General features: G+C 38.5%; 1 protein-coding gene across 1 annotated transcript in view; it reads right to left on the bottom strand.

The window, feature by feature from the left end:
* The window catches only part of lrp1ab (low density lipoprotein receptor-related protein 1Ab), a 119,152-nt gene that overhangs the window by 52,508 nt on the left and 41,610 nt on the right, over positions 1-25,034 (bottom strand). Inside the window, exons 4-16 of the mRNA XM_084427645.1 lie at positions 16,090-16,209; positions 15,833-15,961; positions 15,457-15,711; positions 5,296-5,458; positions 4,444-4,666; positions 3,202-3,391; positions 2,883-3,026; positions 2,521-2,757; positions 2,216-2,396; positions 1,689-1,911; positions 892-1,081; positions 535-663; positions 251-391 (exon numbers count right to left, since the gene is read on the bottom strand). Of these exons, the coding sequence (XP_084283771.1) occupies positions 251-391; positions 535-663; positions 892-1,081; positions 1,689-1,911; positions 2,216-2,396; positions 2,521-2,757; positions 2,883-3,026; positions 3,202-3,391; positions 4,444-4,666; positions 5,296-5,458; positions 15,457-15,711; positions 15,833-15,961; positions 16,090-16,209 (2,325 nt within the window). The remainder of the gene's footprint in view (positions 1-250; positions 392-534; positions 664-891; positions 1,082-1,688; positions 1,912-2,215; positions 2,397-2,520; positions 2,758-2,882; positions 3,027-3,201; positions 3,392-4,443; positions 4,667-5,295; positions 5,459-15,456; positions 15,712-15,832; positions 15,962-16,089; positions 16,210-25,034) is intronic.

Below are 25,034 nucleotides of genomic sequence, written 5' to 3'. Positions count from 1 at the left end.
TACCAGCAAAATATTAGAATAAAGGATCATGTGACTCTGAAGACTGGAGCAATGACTTACAATAATTACAATAGAAAACAGTTATTTTAAAATTGCAATTATATCTCACAATATTACTGTTTTTACTGTATTTTTTTATCAAATAAATGCAGCCTTGGTTAGCATAAGAGACTACTGTTCAAAAGTTTTTTTCTAAAAGAAGTGTATCAGTAGTTGAACAGTGTAATATCTGAGACAAAAGGACACTAACGGCACAACTCGGGGGCCTCATCGCTGTTGTCCAGGCAGTCATTGTCCCCGTCGCACTTCCAGCGGTCTTGAATACAGCGGTTATTCTTACAGGCAAATTCTCCAGGCTGGCACTGAGGAGGAGGCACGTAGGAAGGGTTTGCTGCCAAGAAAAAAAAAAAAAAAGAACAATATTTTAAAACTAAAAATCTCCCAAAAATCTCAAACAGGCCATTTTGGAATAATTTCAGGTTATTTATAGTAACTTTTATAGAGTCAGGCCACTTAAAGCACAGCATACCCCACCTTTACAGGTCTTGTTGTCAGTGTCTAGTATCTGGTCGTCGGCACAGGCGCAGGAGCGTCCCGTGGGCGTCAGCAGACACAGACTGCTGCAGCCACCATTATTGGCACGGCACACATTGGAGCCAATGACTACACACAACAAAAACATCCTCAGCAGATCCCAATTAAACACACAATATAATCCCTGAAACTCTGATCTCATTAGTTTGTAACCGCTAACATTATATAAATAATGAGGCTGTTGAGACATGTTACCATACAAAACGTAATTAAGGCTTTGTTTGATCTGTCAGCTCATGCTTTGCATATGACTCATATATGACAAATTTTTCAAGAATAGCTCAGGGTGTTCAGTACTTTGCTGTTGTTGTGCATCGTAGGTGCGAATCTCGTAGATTGGTGGTCGTTCATTGCGTAGCAACGTGGCCTTCTTGGTATTCTGGTCCAGCTTGTAGATTCCTCCACCGCGGTACTCATTCCAGAACAGGAAGTTCTTATAATGGCAAAGGCCAAAGGGATGATTTAGCTCGTGTCCTTCATATACCGTCTGGATGAAGAGAAAAGTATGCTGCTTATGACCTTTTAATGCAAATTCTGTACAAAGGTTAAGATCAGGAATAATACATCATAATTACAGTTGATAAATATGATGTGTTAAGTCCTCCTGGGACGTACATATTTACGAGTTGGCATGTTGTAATTATTATGATGTTAGGTGTGTTCAAATTACTTTTGTCACAGCAAGATTGCAAAGTACCTTTAATTTAAAAAATAAAGTTTTTTTTTTAACAATATTACATGAAGATTTGATCAATTGTTTAAAATGATGAATAAAGAACACACGCTGGGCGTTTTGTTGAATATGTAAATATGTGTGGCATGCTCAACCGCTCAAATTATATAGATTAGTTTTACGCTCTCTTTATGAACTTTTTGAAACGTCAAAGTGGTAATTGCGTCAGACAAAAGTCTTACATTCTGAGTGAACATTTTTGGGTGAACTAACCCTTTAAGATGCTAACATGAGTTTCCTTGGTTGTACCCATCCATAGTGCAAGTGCAAATGCACCTTTATTTTTCTTTTGAATAAACTGGCATCACTGATGCGCTCATCCACCAAAAGTCAAGCCTTGAATCTATTTGCGTTTCCTCACCCTGCGTTCTGTGGTGTTGAGAAGCACCATCTCGATGCGGTCATAGTATGCATCCACCCAGTACAGAATGCCCATCTGGATGTCCAGGCTGAGGCCATTGGGCCAGAGCACAGTTTTAGACGTAAGCAGGATGCCAGCGTTTGAGCCATCCATCCAGGCCTTCTTTATACTGCCACGATTGGTCTCTTTAGGCTCCTCCTCCCAGTCACTCCAATACATCATTCTGAAAATATAAACAGGCCGATATGGATTTATACATTCAAAGCTGTAGATGTAACTCTAACTGGCTTATCTGTATGTAGGAAGTGGTGTGGCATAGCGTTTGCATCTGGTTTGATAGCTTTGAAGGTTTTAGGTAGGTTTGGAATGTTAGCATGCCACACAGAATTGTCAGTGTACTGTGACAAAATAAAATATCTAAAATCACTAATATTTCATCACATTATTGTAGATGTTTTTCTTTCCAGTGATTGTTTTTCTTTTTTAGGGCTCTTGAATGTGTAATTGAGCAAAAATAATTGATATACCCATGGGAAGGGTCTACTACTATGGCCCTGGGATGGGTCATCTTGCCCTCAATAAGAGTTTTGCGGGTCTGAGAGGCTTTCTCCAATTTGGCCACACTGATGGTCTTTTTGGGTCCATCATCAGTCCAATACAGGTTTTGCCCCATCCAGTCCACAGCAATACCTTCTACTGTGTGAATACCTGTGAGAGACAAAATAAATGGGATGAAGAAGTAGAGACTGATACATGAAGGAGTAGTTCATCTAATTCAAACAACTTCAATGACACTCCAACAAAAACCATCCCAGCATCATGCTGCACTCACCATCCTTCACTATGATGTCTCTCTCAGTGCCATCGATCTTCTGGCGGCCGATGATGTAGCTGGTGGCATCAGCAAAATAGATGAATTCGGTCTCAGCGTGGAAGTCCAGTGCTCTTGGGTTATTCAGGTTCTCAATAGGGATGATGTGCTCGTCATACACCCTAGCGTGCATGTCCATACCACGGATGACTCCAGGCCGGCCTTTACCGTACACCAGGAAGAGCTCGTGCTCTGGTTCTGAGGAAAAACAGGGAAAATGATCATTATATGCAAAAAAGCACTGCAATGTGGAATGCTGTTATGTAATGCTGTTTGGAACTGGTTTGGGTTGGTTTGAGCAGGCTGGGTTGAATTTGACTCACTCTTGCAGGACTTTCCGTCACTGCCAAGGCTGAAGCCAGAGCGGCAGCGGCAGGTTCGGCTCTTGTGACTGTTACCCAACAAGCAGATATCAGAGCATCCGCCTGCCTTCCCAAACTGATCCGGAGCACACGCATGACTGCGAACTAAGGATGGACACAAAGCATAATTTTAACATAAAGAACCAGTGGGGAAACCACTCTGAATAGTACATTGAAAAATGTACCTCTTACAGAAGAGTAAAATGAAGCTACCCATTAAAATGCACTTGCTGAACCCTTAGAAACGTTTTGAAATGTCAAATAAAATCCGCAGTCATACCTGCAGGCTGACGTCTCTGGTGGTAAACGTGAAGGGCGCCACCTTTATCCACGCGTGTCACCACCTGGAAGTCAGAGCTGTTGAATCGGTTGACTCTGATCACACTGGTTTTGGGCTGCATGTTGGCGTTGTCAGAGTTGGTGGCATACAGATAGTTTTCAAACACTGTTAGACCATAGAGATGTTCAATCTGCCAAAACAAACACAAAATGTATATTCATTATAAAAATGCCTTTTGAGTTTTAAGATTCGTATAAGTTAACATGATCTTTCCAAATCTAAAAATCACACTAATAAGGCTTCTTCATATATACTAGTCTTCCAAGACTGAGGGAATCCTGATTATTCAAAAGGGGACCAATCAGTTGTTTTAGTCAGTCAGTGAATTAAATAAGAAATATCTTGATTTTTTTAATAGTTTTAGCTTATTTCAAAGCTTGTTTCATCTGTTCTTAAATCATTTAAGTTATCTTTAGGCCCCCTTGGAAGTTTGCTGGTTAAGAACCACTGACCTTTATTAGTGTTTTAAAATATAAAATGTGACCCTGGATCACAAAACCAGTCACATGTCGCACGGGTATATTTAAATTATCGCTTTTTCTTTAATGGCAAAAATCAATAGGATATTAAGTAAAGATCATGTTCCATGAAGATATTTTGTAAATTTCCAACTGTAAATATTTAAAACATTTATTTTTGTGAGTGAATGCAGCACAATCACGAACATAAATGGACAACTTTAAAGGCGATTTTCTCAATGTTTAGATTTTTTTGCATTCTCAGATTCCAGATTTTCAAATAGTTGTATCTCGGACAAATATTGTCATATCCTAACAAAAATCCATACATCAATGGAAAGCTTATTTATTCAGCTTTCAGATGATGCATAAATATCATGTGGTCCAGGGTTTTGTGGGCCAAAGGGCACAAGTTATTATTTTCTATTAGGACTATGTGAACATCACATTAAACTAAAGATCTGAAATCTATTAAAAAGTCCTAAAAAAAAGAGTGACACTGCACTTGCACAACGCTCAGTTTTCACTGCTGCAGCAGGTTTCAGATGAGCCAATGCTGATCTTTCAGTCCTACTGATCATGTGATTTTCCAGAAACTCATGTGTGATGACGTCAATGGAAGTGACAGTCTGAGATCGAGTTCATGACTCCAAACAAACAACTCTCGTACAGCACACGTGTATGGCTTCCACAAAAGCACATGAACGTGACACTTCACACGTACCAGTAAACCTTGAATGATGGTGTGCCGGTTCTTGCCTTCGTAGTCCACCACCTCAATGTAATCCAGGTAAGCGTCGGCCCAGTAAACCAGCTTGCTGACCAGGTCCAGAGTGATGCCATGAGGGAAGACTATTTTACTGTCTACAAGTTTGGTGCGGTTTTGGCCATCCATATCGCAGCGCTCCACCTTGGGGATCTGGCCATAGTCTGTAAAGAACACTTTCCTGGAAGAAGAAAAGAGAGAAAAGAGAACGTTATGATGTACAGCAATCAACCGCAAAGAATGCATAAATTGTATAAATTGAGGAATGCTGATTCCATTTAGACTCATCCTGCCCAGAACCAATACAAATAATAATATTCATATATAATATTATTAATACTAATAATATTTAATAATTCAAATAAAAAACATAAAACATGTTTACACTTTTGTCACTTTACAATTAAATCATATTTATTTATTTATTTGCATTCAAGCATGCTTTATTTGCAGTACCGGTAATATGAATTATATCGTTTTCCACATTATAGTATTAAGAATTTGATATTGATAACTGATATTGAAATAAAGTTTTCCTCATTTTTAGTTTTTTGAGTTGAAAAGGTTTTATTTTATTTTATTTTATTTTATTTTTATAACTAAAGACAGTTGAGAAAGTGAATATGCTATCCTCATGGAAAATAATCATCATGGACTCTTGTAAGAACTGATACTATGGTATGGTGCAAAAACATGGCATGACCACTAGAATTCTGGGTTTAGACATATGTCTGTAGAGAACTAAAAGTGACATGAGTGTCATTTGTCGGTCTAGACAAGGATTAAGGAGTAATGGTCTTAAGTTTTCACCCCATGGCAGGGTCCAGTGCGATTCCTTTAGGGTTATAGAGCTCCAGGTCCAGTAGGATGACACAGGTGAGGCCGTCTTTACTGCACACAAATATGCGGTCGTCCACATCATCCACAAAGTAGAAGTTTCCCGTCAGCCAGTCAATGGCCATCTGCTCCACATCTGAGTTTGTGTGAGAGAATCAAGACAGGAAGAGAGAGTGAGGCGGAATAGAGGGAATTTTCAGTGTTCGCTTTATTTTTAGTCAGTCATAACTGCAGCTTCTCTCTGACTTAGCAGATAGATGCTGCATCGTGTTGGAATGCAAAACTTGGAGGACTGGATAACAGGAAAGAAGCTATGTAACTTTAGAAGAGCTACAAGTGTTTGTATCTGTTTATCAGTGTAGCTGGCTCGAAACAGTCCCATTATTAAATCTACTATCAGAGGAGAACCAATAAACCTGGACAATAGTCAAACACATCAACTCTGAAGAACTAACCATATTGCTGCCAGACTGGTCTTTGAATTCTCACTGGTACAAATTTCTGCATCTCATAGTTTAGTTTTAATATTAAACATAAAAGATGATCTAATTGGATACTAATTATCTAACTGGATACTAATTGGATTTGCACTTTCAGTGTGGCCAAAAATAAAATAAAATTGTTTTCCATCCAAATTGCAAATTTAATTTAAGGAAGAAAAACAATTCTGAATAATTAAAAAAAAGTGAATAAACCAGTGTTTTTTACTAATTATAATTTGCCCCACTCACTAAATAAAAGCAGAACAAATATATCTAACTCATTTGTTAATCCATTCTGACGTAAAACAGTTACATAATAATTCTATTTGCAGAAACTCATTCTGCTTGTGTTTTATGAATAAGGCCCGATGGATTTTTATACGTCTCTGCAAATGCATATACTGTATGTGTGTGCGTATCAGCCCAACTCTGACTCACTGTCACAAGACGATTATTCACTCAGAGTGTTTCTCTCCACTTTTACAGCAATTAAAAAACAGCAAGCAACCAAAAAAAAAAGATGAAAATCTCACGCTAGGTGAGATTCCATGCTAAAGTGTTTTTACTAAACCTTCAGTTTAAAAACCTGACACAGACACCCGCTCTCCATTACAGCACCTTTCCCAGCACAGGAAGGCCGGACTTGGCCGTACAGTTATCCTCAATTCTGGGAAAAGAGTTTGAAATGGTAATTTAGTGGATACTGAGTTTCTCTTTCTCTTCTCTGACAATAAGACTCCTTCTGTGCGTGCCGTCTAGAGCTCCAGCTGTGCGGCCCGGCCTGCAGTGCCTCCCATGAAGTTTGGTGTTACAACAGCTGCCACCGTATTTCCTGTTACTGATTTGTTGGTTTTTTTGCAGGCATCCACTAATGATCCTCAGGCATAGGGACATGTCCTTGTTGTGCAACCCAGTGAGGCGAAACTTGTGCAAACCAGACACACACAGTTCTCACACTTTTCTAAAAAGTCCAGTAAACAGCAGCCCTGCCAGGAAGGCAGAACTACCTCCAGGCCACACTAACCCCGTCCCTGAGCCTGCAAAACAAACATCCACAGTACCTGTTGCGCAAAACTGTAAAAGACAGGTTATGTCATCCTGATACCCTCGTTCTCTACAATTCCGCTGAATCAAACCAAGTTACTCCTTTCCTCACCCCCTCATTCCTTCATAGGAAAAGTATAAAACAATATGTGCTAGGAACATCTGTTACCAATCAGAAAGCCAAAAAAAAAAAAAAAAGTACAGACGAAAGGTACCACATATGGTTATGAACTGGAATTAGTTGTGTAATAGCAAATGCAGCAAGTGATTTTGAAAGCAATGCAAAGAAAAAAGAGAAGGGAAAGTAAAGATTGCTTAGGTTTCTAATTACTCTCAAGATCTACATTACTCTAAGTGGATACTGATATAGGCATGTGTCTGTGAATATATCAAGTGTAACTGTGGTAGAAAAGACAAATGTTACAGCTACCAGTAAAGTGAAGCTTAAGTATATCAGTGACAAACACATGAGATTTAAAAAGGGTGAGGGAAACAAAGCAGTGAGTGTCTTTGAGGCCTGGCACACGCTTCTGGGATTCTTGTGAATGGAAGACCCTTTTAACAAGGCAACAGTTAGAAGTTCTCAGATGTATGGAATGTAAAACACTGATGCATCAAATAACTGGATAATAACAATCCTGTTATGGTGGTTTGCTTAAATAATGCATATCATTACACCATAACACCACAACACCCAATGCAGGTGTCCGATAAAGAGCTATTAAATAAATAAAGATTAAGTAAATAATCCCGCAGCATGAAATTAATAGTCAAGTCACTTAATATAAGGCCATTAGAACTGTACATGTGATAATATTTAGTGGTTGTCCAGTATATCCACTAGGCCATTATGTCGGCCCAATTTTTTCTTTCAACTATTGGCATCGGCTGATAGGTTTTTCTGTTTGGCTGACAAGTGTCGGAAGGGAACTTTGCGACTTTTATTTTGACAGCACTGTGAACGGGATGCAGACAGTTCTGCTGACACTGGAAACGTACGAGCGACCTACTTAAAATCCTTAATTTTAAAACTATGCAGTGCTGTATCAAGTTTGTTGCGGTGTCTTATTCACTTAATCAGTGTATGTAAGATTAGCATTACCATATCTTTATTTGAGAAAATATGATTCCCAGAGCAATTTACATAGTAGCGGATTACACACTGCACTGTTGGTTACAGTGTTTACTTGAGTTGCCATCTAAAGTATATCTTTTTTTATTATTATGTATTTTACAACTTATTTTAAAACAAAGCTCAAATAATTTGAAATTGAATCAATATGAAAACATTGTCTAATTTAGTAAATTTAAACAGTGTGATATCGTATATCACCATTATATCAGTCATCCTGCTCCCAAAGATATTAACAGTGGCCTTTAAAAACATTCATATACACGAATTAGAAAAAACTGTTAAACTATACTATTATACACTATACAGATATACTATATACAAACTAAATAGTTTATATACACTACCGTTCAAAAGTAATAAAGATAAATAAGCTACTAATGCTGCATTTATTTGATTAAAAATGCAGTAAAACCAGTAATATTGTGAAATATTATTACAACCTAAAACAGCTGTTTTCTGTTTTAATATATTTAAAAATGTCCTTTATTCCTGTGATGGCAAAGCTTCACGAATGAAAGATGACACCAGCAGACTCTAGAGCTCAGATACATCGGGATGAGAGGTGGACCATTCTTAAAACTGTAGGACAGCTATTACACAACCAGTGGCAAGGACGTCTTGAGCAGATGACGTGTTGAGACACCCTCAAGCATGACCAAGAGAGAACGGATATGGCACTACCCTGGTTTGTCAGCCACAGTCCCCCCACTCACCCACCGACCCCTCCAAACACACTGAAGATGAGTTTGTGTGCGCGTCATGGTCTGTTTTCAGGCTTTTTACGGGGGAAAGCGGTCACAGGGCACATCTGGAATGCTCATCTGCCCAGCACGCAACAGTTATAAATCACTACTCCCTGTGTAAAACTGAGTTATACAAGTCAATGCTGCATGGCCATTACAGTACGGATCCCCGAAGCATCAAATGAACCTTCTTCATCACAGGACTATCTACTGCATATGAGCTCATTAAAAAAAAACTCATCAATCTACTGTCCTTCCATTTCTCCTACCTTTCCTGCAAAACGGCCACACAGAGTCATTAGGGATGTGGCTGTAATAGCAGATGTCCTATTCACACTGAAGAGCAGAGGCTGTTGATTTATAGGTCCAGTTAGAGAGAGATCAGAAGTTTGATAACATGTAATTATCTCAGCCCTGGTGGCGTAGCGCCTCTGGACACAGCGTAATTGAACAAGGTTGCTCTGATTTATAACCTCTTTGAGGAAGTCTGGTGGCTGGTTTTATAAAAGGCCTGGGAAGCTACATAATTGGTGGCGTAGGTGCTCACTGCACTACACCTACAGTGAAGCAGAACAGAAGAAGAGATCTGCTCTCTTTGAGGACATCAGGGATCAATGTCAAAGGAGAAGGACAAAGCATTCTGAGAGTTTATTTCTTGTATTGTATCTTTAAGACTTCTGTATCCAAATGTTTACTGTTCAGCATCCATTTTCTGAAGCCATATGTTTGCTTTTTATATGAGAAAGACACAAGGCTGGGGGGGGTTCACACAGGCTTGATTATAAATATTGTTTTTGAATAAACTATCCATTATATACTGTATTGTGTACCCAACATGCTGCTCCTGGTCTTGAACTTAGTCATTGGGACACATTCTTGTGTGCTCTGGTAGACAACTGAAGCTGGGGTTGGATGGGAGATTGAGCCAGGATCCATGCTTCTGGATTACTCAGACGGACCCAACCAGGTCTCGAATCAAAAAGAAAAGAGAAAGAGAACCGAAAGAGATTGTGACTCACTGTTTCCCCCTTGTCTGTCTAGCATGCAGATAGGTCTGAAATCAGAGGAACAGCAATGCACAGGGTCCAGACTTCCTCTAAGACTACTCTGAGACAATGAAGCTCTGTTCTAAAACCTTGTAAGCTGCCTTACTGTCGATGATAATAATGATGATGATTCATCATCTAATGAATTAATATTAATTTGACTGATTATTATTGTAAAAACTATTTTTATAATATTTTCTGTATATTTATTTTTACATTTATTTCATTAATATTTATTTTCATGTTGCTATAATAATGGCAATATATTTTATATTATATTATAAATAATTTGTTAAATTACTATTATTAGTAGTAAATTGTTTGTGTATATATTATTTTTACTAACATTTAAATTTATTTAATCATTATTTATATAAAATGTTAAGTTGCTATAATTATTATCATCATCATCATCATTATTGTTATTATTACCTTGTAAGTGGGCAAGTTGGAATGCTCTACATGGGAAGATACTTAGCGCAAAAAGCGCTATGCATGTGCCACAGTTTTATACTTAGGGATATGTGAAACTGTGTGCTACATCAGTCCTAAAGAGTAAACAGGGCGTGATTATTTCAAGCAACAATAAACTATTGTGCGCTAACTCGTCCCAACCCAGCGCACCCTTCCTGTGAAACTGCTTCCTTGGTGTGCTGGCGAGTGGCTTTCCCTGGCACTCCAACATCACACACACAAAGAGAAGAAAGTGTTGCATATCAGACCTCTGTGTCTCTGCACCCATTATCCCTCTGTGTTGGTACACACAACCACACTTGGCAGCATCTTTATCAGAGAGCAGCCAATATTTAGTCTGAGCTGGCTTTCAAGACACATCGATTACAGGAAACGTCCACCACTTATCAAGCACATCAGCAGTATTTAGTATCCTGTGAATCATTTGGGTCACTGTCTAAAGGTCATAGTATACCATTAATGGAATAAAGTTCTGTACAAACGAAGAAGACATGTGACATGAAATGCTTCTGGGAAGCTGTCAAGCAATCAAGAGCTGTTATAAAAAAAAAAAATATATATATATATATATATATCATGCATTAAATCGGCTTTTTTGGGGGGATGTGCAATGAATGACTAGTTGCCTAATCTTAAGGAAGCCTTAAATAATTTGGCTGGTTTCAGGTTCACCTTATTACAATGAGTGAGACATTTAGTTTATTGTTCCATTATGTTGCAATCCATCAAGCTGTGTTTGAAGCCAAGAATATGAGTTCAGATTGTGAAGAGGTATTTTTAACTTGATTCACTTCTTAAGACTTAAAAAAAAAAAAAACATTATTCTTAAATGGAATGGGATGCTTAAAATAAATAAAACGCATGAAGTGTGACAACATCTGAAGACATTGAATTTGCATTGACGGATGAACTGCAGGATGAATTTTTAAAACTTCTGGAATGTTTAACTTCACGAAGTAAAAGCTAAAGCACATTGCACTGTCAGCATAATAACTGAAGTACCGCTGCTAAACATCAAAAATAAGCAAATTATCTAATTCTATACTACCCATACTCATCGATGCACAAGGGCAACGAAGGCTATCCCGTCTGGACCGAGCCAACAGAAGGTCTACTGTGGAACAAGTCAAACTAAATTTTAATGATGGGTCGCAACACACAGTGGAAGAAGGTCGCCTGGTCCGATGAGCCGCATTTTCTTTTACATCACATGGACAGCCATAAGAATGTCTGCCGTTTAATTGGGGAAGTGATGACATTCTCAATCCAATAAAGCACCTGTGCTGGACCAACAAGTTTAATCCAAGGCTACACCTTGCAACCTACAGGATTTAAAGGATCTGCTGCTAACGCCTTGGTACCAGATACCACAGGACACCTTTAGTGGAGTCTATGTCTCGGCTGGTGGACGATGTTTGTATATTATATATGGTAAAAAAATGTAAACAGTTATAAGACCAAAAATATCTATAATTGTTGTTATACATAAATACATTTTTACCAAAAATTTTGATGTTGATTTAAAAAAAACGATATGGTCATGTAATGGATTACCTCCATGTTTATATGTGCATGCATGCATGCCTACATAAAAGTTATTATTGTATCTTTGTGCTGAAGACATGCAGCAAAATGCAGGTCAGCATTATTTAGTCGAATGTCAGCATGCAATTCAGTTACAAGGAAGTTATATGGAGAAGCATAGTTTATCCCTGCCCTATTCTTCCCAACACTTGTGTTCCTGACGCACTTTGTGGTTGAACTCATTTAAGCCCTGCAGTCTTCGGTGTCAAAACTGTGGAAACAGGCAAGGAAGCACGCAAGAGAGATATTATTTTAGAAAACCTTCTTGCCTGAACACAGCTACAGTAGGAACAAAACCAGACCAGGTGGCAAATAATACATAGACCTAATTATGCAGAAACTCCCTACAGGGCAGGAATGTCCAGGTGATGTAACGGCTGATGTTCAATATGTTATGAAAGGTGTCATTGCAATTGCTGCAATGATTTGGGCAGTAAACAGTGTATCCTTGACATCCTAAATCACAGTTATTGTTTTATACAATCTAGAACAAACATGTCACTGTCAGTATGTCACCGCAAAATGAATTATATGATTCCCAGACAAACATCAAGGCTAATCATATACGAAGCAAGCTGTATTAAAAGTAATAAATACTGACTTGACAGTCCTTTCCCTGTCACTGCAGACGGAAAACGGGACCAAAGACACATCACGTAAGGGTGTGTTCACTTGGTTCTTTTGGTCCAGACCATAAGAGAAAATTATCTTTTTAGTCCTGGTTTGCTTTTAATTTTAACACCGAACGCAAAGAAACAAAACAAAACAAAAATGCTATTATGAAGTATATTTTGCGAGAGAACTTACCAAACATAATAATGCGAACATTTTATGGTATTTTTACCAGCTGAGATTTCATGAAGAGCTTATAAAATGTCAACATGGAAAGGAGTCAACATGCATCAGGGTTCGGATGGCAGCGTTCACACTTATTCAAATGAACCGCACTAACAGAGCAATTATACCAGTTTGTTTTAATCAAACCAAACGGCCAAGTGTGAACACACCCTAAAGGAATAGTTCACCTCAAAATTATTATTAATTCCCCTTCATTCTGTACCAAAACCTTGTGAATTTTTTGTCAATGGAACGTCAAAGTTCAATTTCTGAAGAATACTCTGGCCACTCGTGAAGATAATGAATGAGAATTAGGTCCAAAATAACAAAATAGAACCATAAAAGTATCATAAAAGTGGTCAAATATGACTTATGCTCAATATGTCAGACAAAAATGTCAATTGTAACTGAATTAAGACTATTTAAAATATACATTTTAATGACATTTAAGTGAAATTTAAATAACTGTAAATCTTGACATCCATCCCTACAGTAACTCTCTCTCTCCTTAAGGCCCTGATATACTTCAAGCGAAATCGAAGAGGGAACTGGTGTGACGTCATTTCCAAAGTAATCAGGCCAAAGCGAAGTGGCTTTCGTGTTCGTTTCGGGAGTTTAAAACAGCTTGCTAAAGCGAACTATCCGGAAAAGTTTGCTCTGGTTGGTAAACACCATCAAAAAATACCATTGGTCCATGAAGATGATGTTATAGGTAGGTGTTGGTCTGAGACCCCGCCTTCTTTGACCTGGAAAAATCTTCTTCTGTTCAGTTCATCGAGGTCAGAACAGAAGTCGTAAAGTTGTAATTCTAGTTGAAAGAGATTTTCATGTTTAATTCTGTTAAGCTGCTTGCGTTAAAAGCGATCGTATAACGTGCTATATAAATAAACATGACGTGACTTTAATGGAGTACTTTTCTCACAGCTGTCATTTTTGTTGTGTGTTTGTTTTGTTGTTGAAAGGAAAGCATGCAGGAAATATTTACATAATCTAAACGCCGCTCTGGATGTTCGCTAACGGTGTATCATGCATTTCAAACTTCTTTTTACCCCTAAGCGGGAGTATATCGGGGCCTTTAGAGTTCATTTCAGTTCATGAGAGAAGCAACAATGTCCGATTCACAAACTAAATGTTCTTTTGAGTCAGATCTTTTCAATAAATCGCTTGATCCAAGTAACAAAACCGGTTTGAATGATTCATTCAATAATCAGACTGGTCTGTTTGTTTTTCCAGCTTAGTCTGCTTCTCACACAAACACTTGGTACAGTACACAGCACATGAGTCATATGGACCACTTTTGAGATGCGTTCATGGATCTTTTAAATTGTTTTGGAAGTTTGAAGTTCGGTTTCCTTTTCTTGTAACTGAATGGACAAGACCAACCAGTACATTATTCAAAAATGTCTCCTTTTGCAGAAAGTACACCATTATTCAAAAGTTTGGCATCAGTAAATTTTTTCTGAAAGACATTAATACTTTTAAGTAAGGATGCATTAAAAAGATAGTAATAATTAATAATGTTACATTTATATAGCGCTTTTCTACACTCAAAGCGCTTTCATATAGAAGGGGGGAAATCGCCTCAACCACCACCAATGTGGATCGCCACCAACCACCTGGATGTTGCGACGGCAGACATATTGCGCCAGAACGCCCACCACACACCAGCTTACTGGTGGAGAGGAGACAGAGTGATGACGCCAATCAGTATATATGGGGATGATTAGGAGGCCATGATGATGGACAGAGGCCAATGTGCAAATTTGGCCAGGATGCCGGGGTTAAAACCCTACTCTTTTTTTCGAATGACATCCTGGGATTTCTTATGGCCACAGAGACCTCAGTTTAACGTCTCATCCAAAGGACGGCGTTTTTTTTTACAGTATTATGCCCCCATCCCTATACTGGGACGTTAGGACCCACACAGACAACAGGGTGAGCGCCCCCTGCTGGCCTCACTAACACCTCTTCCAGCAGCAACCTGGTTTTCCCAGGAGGTCTCCCATTCAGGTACTGACCAGACTCAACCATGCTTAGCTTCAGTGGGCAACCAGTCTTGGGCTACAGGGTGATATGGCTGCTGGCCTTGTGATCAAAAAATTATCAAAAGTAACAGACCTTTTAATAATTACAAAAGATTTCTATTTCAAATCACTGCTGTTCTTTTGAGCTTTCGATTTACCAAAGAATCCTGAAAAGATTTCACAAAGATAATACGCAGCACAACGGTTTTCAACACGTTTTTTGAGCAGTAAATCAGCATATTAGACTGATTTCTGAGGGATCATGTGACACTGAAGACATGAGTAATGATGCTGAAAATTCAGCTTTGCCACAACAGGAATATATTATATTTTAAAATACATTAAAATAGAAAATGTGTAAATCGTAACAATTATTTTGAAATTTTAACAGCGTAATACTTTTTATATTTATGTTTTTCTTGTATTTTTGATCAAATAAATGCAGCCTTGGTGAGTATAAGAGAAAATATTTTGAAATCTTATCTTACACACCCCAAACTTTTGAACAGTAGTATAAGTCATACGGGTTTGAAACTAAATGAGGGTTAGTAAATGATGTCAGACCTTTCATGAACTTTCATTTATAATTGAACTATTCCTTTGGCAGCACAAATCTTTAATTACAGTTACAACACAAATAAGGTAGCTCATTAAAATTATTTCTTGTAAACCGTGAAGTAAATTTGTTCAGTACGTGTTTTTTTGGATCATCTTGCCCAAATGGACACCAGACATAAAACACACAATTAAGAACATGGTACTGACGGTGCAGGCTGAGGGAGATGTTGATGGTCTTCTCCTCTGTGAAGCTCTTGGCATTGGGGAACTTGGCACACTTGAGTTGGGTGGCAGCAGGAGAGTCACCCATGTGGATCCAGCACACAGTCTCCTGGGTGTAGATGAAGTCCATAGCGGTGGTCTGCTTAGTGTTGATGGAGATTGGGTTGGCTCCGCTTAGAGATGTGGCTTGGATGTTCTGGGAGTTGGCTATGAGGAGGTATGGGTGCCGATCCACGGGGTCTTAAACAGAGATGAGAAAACATGGTGAGGACTTGTCAATAAAAAAATTAAAAAAAGAATATGACCACACAGCAAGACAAATTAGCACAAAGGAACAGCAAAAATTGTGTTCATCCCCTACCATTCTTGGCCTTGCAAGAGCGGTTGTCTGGTTGAGGCAAGTAGCCCTCCACACAGCTGCAGGTGTAGGAGCCATCTGTGTTTGTGCATGTCTGACTGCAAGTCCCGTACACTGCACACTCGTTGAAATCTGACGCAGAGTAAGCCACATGGTTGGAAAAAGTCACATTCTTCCTGTTAAATACTTCTACAGTCATCACAATATTATAAAATCACAAAAGACAATCATTAAATACAGGTGAAGGATTCAAAGCTCACCTTTGCATGCCTTTCCATCTTCTCCCACCTCATAGCCGTTCATGCAGTAGCACTTTGGACCCGACAGTGTCACCGAACAGTTGTACTGGCAACCCATGATGGTACAGTTATGGGCGAACTCTATAGCACAAGAAATAGTGAGAACGGACTGTTAGCAGAGAATCATCCACTGAGAATAAATATTAGACAGAACAGATTCAAGTAACTACAGGACAATATAGCAAATAAATAAATCTTTTTAAAATAAATACATTTATATGGCGCTTTTCTCAAACCCAAAGCACCACAACACAGAGTAATAATAATAAAAACTGAAATTAAAGAACAAGATTACACAGAAAACAAACAAACAAGCAAAAAAAAAAAAAAACAAGACAATAAACAAGCAGATTTAAAAAGATTAGTCTTAAGAGACTTCTTGAAACATATTTTCAATAAAAAAATTCATTCAAATGAAAGTAAAACTTGACCAAAATCTAAAATTATCAAGCTATAATATAATATAATATATTTAAAAATAACATTTTAATTATTAAAATTAAATGAAAACAGGCAACGATGACATTTAATCATCTCTATGTGTACACAAGTATAACAATTTACTTTTCAAAAGTAAATACTTAAATATGTGCAATAAAATATTTAAAAGAAAGTATATAAATCACTGAATTGAACCATTCTAAAGATTTATTGGCTACGGCCTCAGGAAACTAGACTGATAAAAGGAGCATTACAAGTCAATGTTATATCACCAGCAGAATATTATAAATATTGTAAACAGTCAGAATACTGCCTGCCTTACTTCCAACAAAACCAGGTCATATCAGTTAGCTCAAAATTGGTTGAGCAAGTCATCTAACAGTTTCAAGCTGTTTTTCTAGAACACAGATAAACAAGATCTTCATCTCCCTTCATTAGGTAGATCTGTTACGAGTGTCCTCTCAAAAAATTTGCGAAGTGTGACACTTATCTTAGAGATATCAGAGAAATCGTATGTGATTTCCATGTGTGCAGTGTACAGTGAAAAGCCTTTAATGCTCTTATAGAAGCCTTTAGGACATCTTGGCACAATATGAAAGCGCAACAGGGGCTTCACTGCTCAACCAACCAAAAACATACACACAGAGCATATGATTAAAAGGTTTGGGTGGACACAGATGAGTGCGCTTGGTTTTATACTGTGGGTATTGCTGTGCTGCCAAACACAGTATCACTGTCCACCAAACTCTGTGTGAACTCAGACTGCGGCTTCACTCAGACAAAAAACAAGTCTCTACGTGCCCACCGGATACACGCAGGTCTGAGAAAGCCATATCCATCAAAACACGCTTTTGTTTGATATGTTAATGTGGGAACGGTTCAAGGAAGTGCAAAATCACAATGTTTAATATTTATTGAAGGAACTCCTGTAAAATCCTACAGGATTTATATACCGGGCACATACGTCTCGGTTGATCTGATCACAAGATGGCAGCGCTAAATACAGGTGTAAACCCAGTCTGATGAGTCTTTGTAGATGCATCATGATACAACCGCTCAAATCACGGAAGGGCAACATTGCATTTTTAGGTAAAAGGTAAAAGTCTTTACTGAAACTTTTGTTAAATTTAAAGCATCCTATCAGAATAACAGTATTAATGAACTAATATAAATTCATTTTATGTTAGCAATGATGTATAAATGGCGGAAAACTAGATGCCACGATTGCCACTATTAAGCATTCGGTCATTCAGTTATGATTTGGAGAGACCACAATGTTCAAGTCCAATCAGTCCACAATGCACTGCAACACTGTAGGAGAAAGAGAGGACAGAGAGGAGGAGACAGAGTCTCAAACACACAAATGTACGCACAAGGACAATGAGAGTCCTCATCACACAAAAAGCTGTGGCACTGAGGGGCACAATGGGGCTTTTGTGGAATGTGTAGAGAGGAAGATGTGCAGGCAAAACACAACGGCCTGTATCGAATCAATTCCCCCATACCATCCAACCCCAGCTCATACACTGACCTCACACCCACAAACTACTCCAAACAGAGACAAGGGAGTTCAAGGCACAACACTAGCTACCCGAAAAAGCTGTCAGTCAGGAGCAAGTCAAGACGGAGTCTGTGGACTTTTCCTGTATTTTCTGGATTGATTTTATGGGGAATCTGTGGAATTCTGCAGAATGAATTTGAGTATGGTAAAATGTGTGTACTACACACAAGCTGAAAGCATTATGGAATTTAAAAGTTGAATATTTATGAACATGCAAAGTGTGAAACTGACATAAAAAGCGATTCTGCAGAACGCAACGGGACTTTCTGCAGGCACAGATTCCCATTAAAGGAATGTTGCGGGTTAAATACAAGTTCAATAGCAGAGTTTGTAAGAACAAACTGAAAATGCATTGACAGTTAAAGACTTAGAATGGAAATTTATGGAGCAATGTGCAACGGTTCACCCAATGACGTCTATTGTAAGTCAATTTCTATCAACACCTTTTGTTTTCTTTTGTTTATTTTACGAACTGTGGTATGCCACAAAAGTGGTCAATAGACATTCATTTGAATATAATGGAACACAGCAGTGTTTCTCAACCAGGGGGCCGGGCCTACTAGGGGACCTCAGCAAACTTCCAAGGGTACCAGAGATATTTTATGTCAAGCCCTTAAAGGGATACTCCACTTTTTTCGGAAATATGCTCATTTTACAACTCCCCCAGAGTTAAACAGATGAGTTTTACCGTTTTAGAATCCATTCAGCCGAACTCCGGGTCTGACGGTACCACTTTTAGCATAGCTTAGCACAGATCATTGATTCTGATGAGTCCAGTAGCATTTCTTTCAAAATGACCAAAGAGTTTCAATATTTTTCCTATTTAAAACTTGACTCTTCTGTAGTTAAACCGTGTACTAAGATCGACGGAAAATGAAAAGTTGCGATTTTCTAAGCCTATATGACTAGGAACTACTCTCATTCCGGCGTAATAATCAAGGAACTGTGCGGCTGTACCATGGGTGCAGCAGGCGTAGTGATATGACGTAGCGCCTGAAAATAGGTCTAATAGGTTAGACAAACTTAGTCCCGGTCACGTTGGAAGAAGTTACCGAGCTGGGGACTATTTTTAGGCGCTGCGTCATATCATTACGCCTGCTGCACTCATGGTACAGCCGCACAGTTCCTTGATTATTACGCCGGAATGAGAGTAGTTCCTAGCCATATAGGCTTAGAAAATCGCAACTTTTCATTTTCCGTCGATCTTAGTACACGGTTTAACTACAGAAGAGTCAAGTTTTAAATAGGAAAAATATTGAAACTCTTTGGTCATTTTGAAAGAAATGCTACTGGACTCATCAGAATCAATGATCTATGCTAAGCTATGCTAAAAGTGGTACCGTCAGACCCGGAGTTCGGCTGAATGGATTCTAAAACGGTAAAACTCATCTGTTTAACTCTGGGGGAGTTGTAAAATGAGCATATTTCCGAAAAAAGTGGAGTATCCCTTTAAAATGAGCCAAGATAACTAAAATCAAGATATTTCGTAATTTAATTCACCCCTTTTTCTTTAAAGAACCAACATTTCCACTGTGTACGGTACGGTACGGTAGCCTGGCTCCGCCCTCTTACGTACTTCCGCTCAATTTTCATTTTCCTTCAGAACTCCGTCTGGGTTTGCGGTATATTCTTGGGTTTTCTCCGGCCAATTTTTTGGCGGTCCAATCAGCGAACAGAGGGAGTGGCTGAGAATGATGACGTTGATGTCGTGCGCTAGTTTGAGTTGTAGGGTTACGTCACGACCAAACGTTAGCGATTGGTTATGGCAGATCCAGAGTGGCTCTGGGCAGATCCAATAGTTTTAAACTTCAACAGAGTACCCGCATTCAAGGAAGTTAACGCTTGGCAATGGAGAGTGGCCAGACTCTCTGTACAAATGAAATGTACGAAAGTCTGGTAGGGACCAGGCTAACGGTACGGTAGCCTAATTTTAATTTCTATAACAAGATAAGTCATGTAAATTAATCTCCACGGACATTTTTTTATTATGAATATACATTTTTTATTATGAATTTAAATTTTTTTTCCTTGTGCCAAGATTTAAATAGTTTTATCAGGTAGAAATTATGAAAAAAATTGTGAACTATTCCTTAGTCAAGGGGCCTTTGAATATTGTTGTAGACAATGTGGGGCCTTGGGGTCAAAAAGGTTGAGATCCACTGCTTTAAAGATCGACGAAATCCCTTAATTTTCCAATAATTCGTGATCACTGGATAATCACTATTATTTTTAAAAGATTGCAGAAGATAGGAATAGAAATATATATATATATTATTTTTTTTTTGTGGTATTTTTTTTTTTCTCTACTCATTGGGACTCAGGGAATAATCCTGTAAGATAGAATTTACCTCCAGTCTCCAATTTCCACAGCCATGCCTTGTGGGTTCTTAGATTGGAATGCAACCCACGTGTTAGTGGTTTATCAGTGCAACGAAAATGATTTTAGAACTGTAAGAGTACGGCCAACATTCCATTATAAATAACAAATAAGACAGAGAGTGACAAAAATAAAGAGATAAAGAGAGATAGAGAAGGTTGGAAGGTTTAATACCACACCACAGAATCTCTCAATAGGCGACAGCTACAAAAACACTGGCAGCCAGACCTAAAATCAGTCTTCAACCGCACCGTATGCAAACCACTCAACCTGTTACAGCACTACTAACAGCTGATCCAGGGTCAGCTCTGTTCCTCATGTCTGGAGCAGGAAAACCTCTTCAGAAATGTGTCGTGTTACTGAACATCCAGCTCTCTCGTTCTCAAGCCTGACCTAACACAGGCAAAGAATCAGGACACGCATCCTGCATGCTTCATGAGGAGAACAGGAAATGCTGAAAATTTCATGCTTCCTATTTTGGCACTTGGTGATTTCTATTAATATTTCAGTTGACGAGTGGGAGATCAGGCCAGTGTTGGGGAATAACTAACTAAAAGAAGAGATGCTACTGACTTACTGACCATCTGTTCCAGTAAAAGCTAGTTATTTCAACACGTAGATGTGAAGCATGACAAAACGCTGTATTTGTCACATTTACTCACACAGCCTTACAACAATGCAAAGTGCGGCAGTCAGCAAACACTTTCATTGCTTTGCAATGTCAATTTATTCAGGTCAGTGAGTCAGTCAATTCAGTCCACTTCATTTCAATACTGGTTAAAATGATTCATTTGAAAAATTACTCAAATTTAAATAAATGCTGTTCTTTTCTCTTCAAAAAATCCTGAAAAGAAAAGAACAGCTTTTTTCAAAATAAAAATCTTTTGAATGTTTCTTGAGCAGCAAATCAGCATAGTAATACCATTACATTATGTTTAATTATTTAGGCAGACGCTTTTATCCAAAGCGACTTACACCACATTATAAATGTCATTATAAATGTCTTTACTGTCACTTTTAATAACTGCATCCTTGCATAGTAAAAAGTATTAATTTCTTTAAAAAAAAAACCCATCTTACTGACCTGAGACATTTGAATGTTAGTATATAGTTAAATAGTATTCAAATGTATAGAATCACTGCAGACTGTCAGCAAACAATTTTTAGTTTTAGTTGTGGAGGAAAGTAACTATTATGCCACTCTGCATGGGCATGCTGCAAAAAAACCACTTTATGGCATTTTGTAATACACTTTGTAGCATGTTTATGTGTAATATTTCTTATGTCTGAGATATCGCTGTCTGTCTGGTGGCAGGTCCCTGCATGCTTGAGTGTATATGAGAGTGTGAATGTGTTTGGTAATAACTGAGAATGTGGGGGGAGGTTTTTCTGACAACAAGATGTCAAGTCATCGGGTTGATGTACTTCATCTTTGGTCTGTGCGGTGTGTTTGTTCAGGAATGACTGGGAAAGATAAGCAACCTTTCTTCAGAAAGCAGTTTGAGGACACACAAACACACCAATGTTGAAGTTCATTGACTCCTAACTGGATTAAAAAAAAAAAACGTTCTTGTTGTGTCCTCAAGATGAACTCAAACAAATGTTAGAAACAAAACAAATGTTGACATTAATTATATTATTTATCTGAGCAGTTCATGGTCCAGTCAATACTCCTGATCGCCCTCCCTGTTCTGTCACAATAATACGCAGATCAGAGCCAAACTCATCCAACAGTGCAGTGAAAACATTGTGAAGCCCTACAGCGGAATAGAAACAAATGGATAAGCCACTGCCCAGAATGATATGCTATTGCCAAAGATGAGCTCAGTTAAGTTGAAAGGCACAGTGGCGTTTGCCAATAGCAGTGCAAAGTTCTACTTTAAAGGGCTAATCATTCTTGTAAGTGCTGTGTGTTTGCCTGCGTGTGTGCACAGCCTCTTGTGTGAATAGGTCAGCTAAACATGAGCAGAACAGAGAAACGGTCAGCTAATATGAAGCTAACAGAGCAGTAACACAGGATAAACACAGGCACCATGGCCACATTAGCAGACAAAGTCAACAAAACTGCATTCTCCAACCATTTAATGGGCCTGTAATGGGATGTATTTTCAAAAGAAAATGGATGTTCAATGACACAAAAAAATAGGACAAAGTAGTGAAAAGTAGTCAGCTTGGAGGGGCTGAAATATAAGAAGGCATTTTAGAGGCAGAACAAGCTATTGCATTTGGATGAAACATGGATAGAGTGATTGATTGTGCACATGGAAGAAGAAAGTAAATAGGTTCATTTTGATTTCTTGTTGATTTATTACTGAATTATGAGTAGTGTGACAATCTAAAGTTTTAAAGAAGATAAGTCATAGTCACTTTTAAACCTAAAAGTTTAAATGTCTTGACTGTTATTTTTGATCAATTTAATGTGCCCTTGCTGAATAAAAGTATTCATTTCTTTCCCAAACTGCCCCTAAACATTTGAACGGTACATTTAAGTAACTTAAGGAGGTAATAATGTATATTGTTGATGCTAAAGCCCAAAGTATACTTCGGCTGTCCGCATTCCGCGACAGAATTTTTTTGTCACCGGGATGGTCCGCGTGCAGCCCATTGTCTTCGTCCACGCAGATCGTGCGGAAGTCATACATCCACGCTAATCCGTGGTTGAGTATACTTTGAAAGCTGTGCAGACACGACTGTGTGCGAGACAGATTGGAATTCGGAAAATGAAGTATTTCCAGGCCTTAATAAATGCAAATGAATGACACTAAGCTATAAAAAAATTGGATTGCTAAACAAAGATTTCTAAAGTCAACGGATTTTACTAACAGACCTACAAATAATATGTGTAACCTGTGTTTTGGCTCCTAATCTCAGGTGAAATTGACCCACCCTCTACAAAATAGTGGATTACTCAGTAAATATACAGTACATCCATGACATTTAATACTTTGGCTTTATCACTATTTATATTTGCCCTTTTTCCCCCCAAAATAAAACATTTCATTTCTGAAATTTGGTTGATTTGACCCACGGAATGACCCAAATGAGAAGACTTTCACTGTTAATTGAAATAGCTGACTGCTGGTAAAAACTAAACTAGTTACTAAAACATGTAGTGTAGTTAGCTACTTACACTATCAACAGCTAACTTAACTACTCATTGTTAGCATCTTGAATTCTGCAATTAGCATGCAGTCGTGCATGTGCACGTACTCCAACAAAAGCAATAAAAGTAATTAAATAGTCTGAAATGTTCTGCCTTCCTTCAACAGCTATAAAACATCACCAGATTTCTTATCTCTAATGCCTTTGCCAGTAAAATAAGGTCAAAAGTTGGGAAATTGCTAACGCTCTACAATAAAGATGTTCCTCCCTTCTGTTGTAAAATAATCCAGTTTGAGGAGTCTAAAAAATGTAGGAAATGTGCAGGCCGCAATGAGAGCTGAGAAGAGAGCTTTTTTTAATTTATTTTTTACAACTTTTCAGTGCAGCCTACAGTGAAAACTACAGATCTTAAGTTCCTCATCAGAAAGTTATTTTGGAGAGGGCTAACAGATTTTGGCCCGTGTTTTCATAGAGGGAGGAACTGGACAGACCCTGAAACATCTCCGAGAGGCTTTAGCGCAGAAAGATTAAATCAAGACTGCGGGGAGCCAATTAAATCTGCCAGGAGGGAAGACACAATCAAACCAGCATTGAGAAGGTTCCCAGCTCGGTGAGGGGTTGAATTTACAAAACACAGTACAAGATGAACCAGGCTAGCATAAGCATGGCTCGTTTCAGAGTTGTTAGCGTTCCCATCACTGATTTCTTGATCCTGACCCACTACTTTGTTTACATAGCAGCTAGAAGTATCACACAGTCATAAATTCATGCCTGCCTCCCTCTCACCCCACTTGTCAACAACTCTGTGATAATTACTTAGAAATATAGACTGACAAAGCACGTTTTGAAAACTGCAGCTAAGTTTCTTGCTCAATCTCCATGTCTGTTCCAGGGAAACAGCGCAATGCTTGTGAAACGGTAAACCTTTCTGTGAAAGCAGGAACAAACAAACATCCAACAGGAAAGGCATACGAAAGGCGTATGTTTGTGTGTGTTCTGTGCATCTGAGTGCAAGGGGTTTGTGTGGAAGAGTGGGTGAGTGTTTACCCCAGGGTTCAAAGGGTCGGCATTTAAGGGAGAAGACAAGTGAAGTGTGTGTGTCTAGGCTCAAAGCGCTGGCCAAGGGCCAGGTCAGGAAGGTACATTATTTATCATTCGGCCTTTAAAACCTCAGGCCCAGTCTGTCATTCTAAACATTCCATCAGTATGGAATGATGGCGGTGGATAGGACAGGACTAACATTACGGGGATTTATCTGACCTGACTATCCAAGCCTTCCTTTTAAAATGAGATTTAACTGTCTGTCTGATTTCTATCAATTACTTCCTAAGTGGCCGGATCATTACTTTAAAGATATAGGTCTGCCGAATCAGACAGAGTATCTATGGACTTTGGACACAAACAAGATGAGTGCATGATAACTCA

The sequence above is a fragment of the Rutilus rutilus genome, assembly GCF_951802725.1.
Source record: "Rutilus rutilus genome assembly, chromosome: 13".
NCBI classification, from domain to species: domain Eukaryota; kingdom Metazoa; phylum Chordata; class Actinopteri; order Cypriniformes; family Leuciscidae; genus Rutilus; species Rutilus rutilus.
Note: the sequence above shows the minus strand (reverse complement) of the source record. Positions and strands in the feature narration are given on the sequence as shown.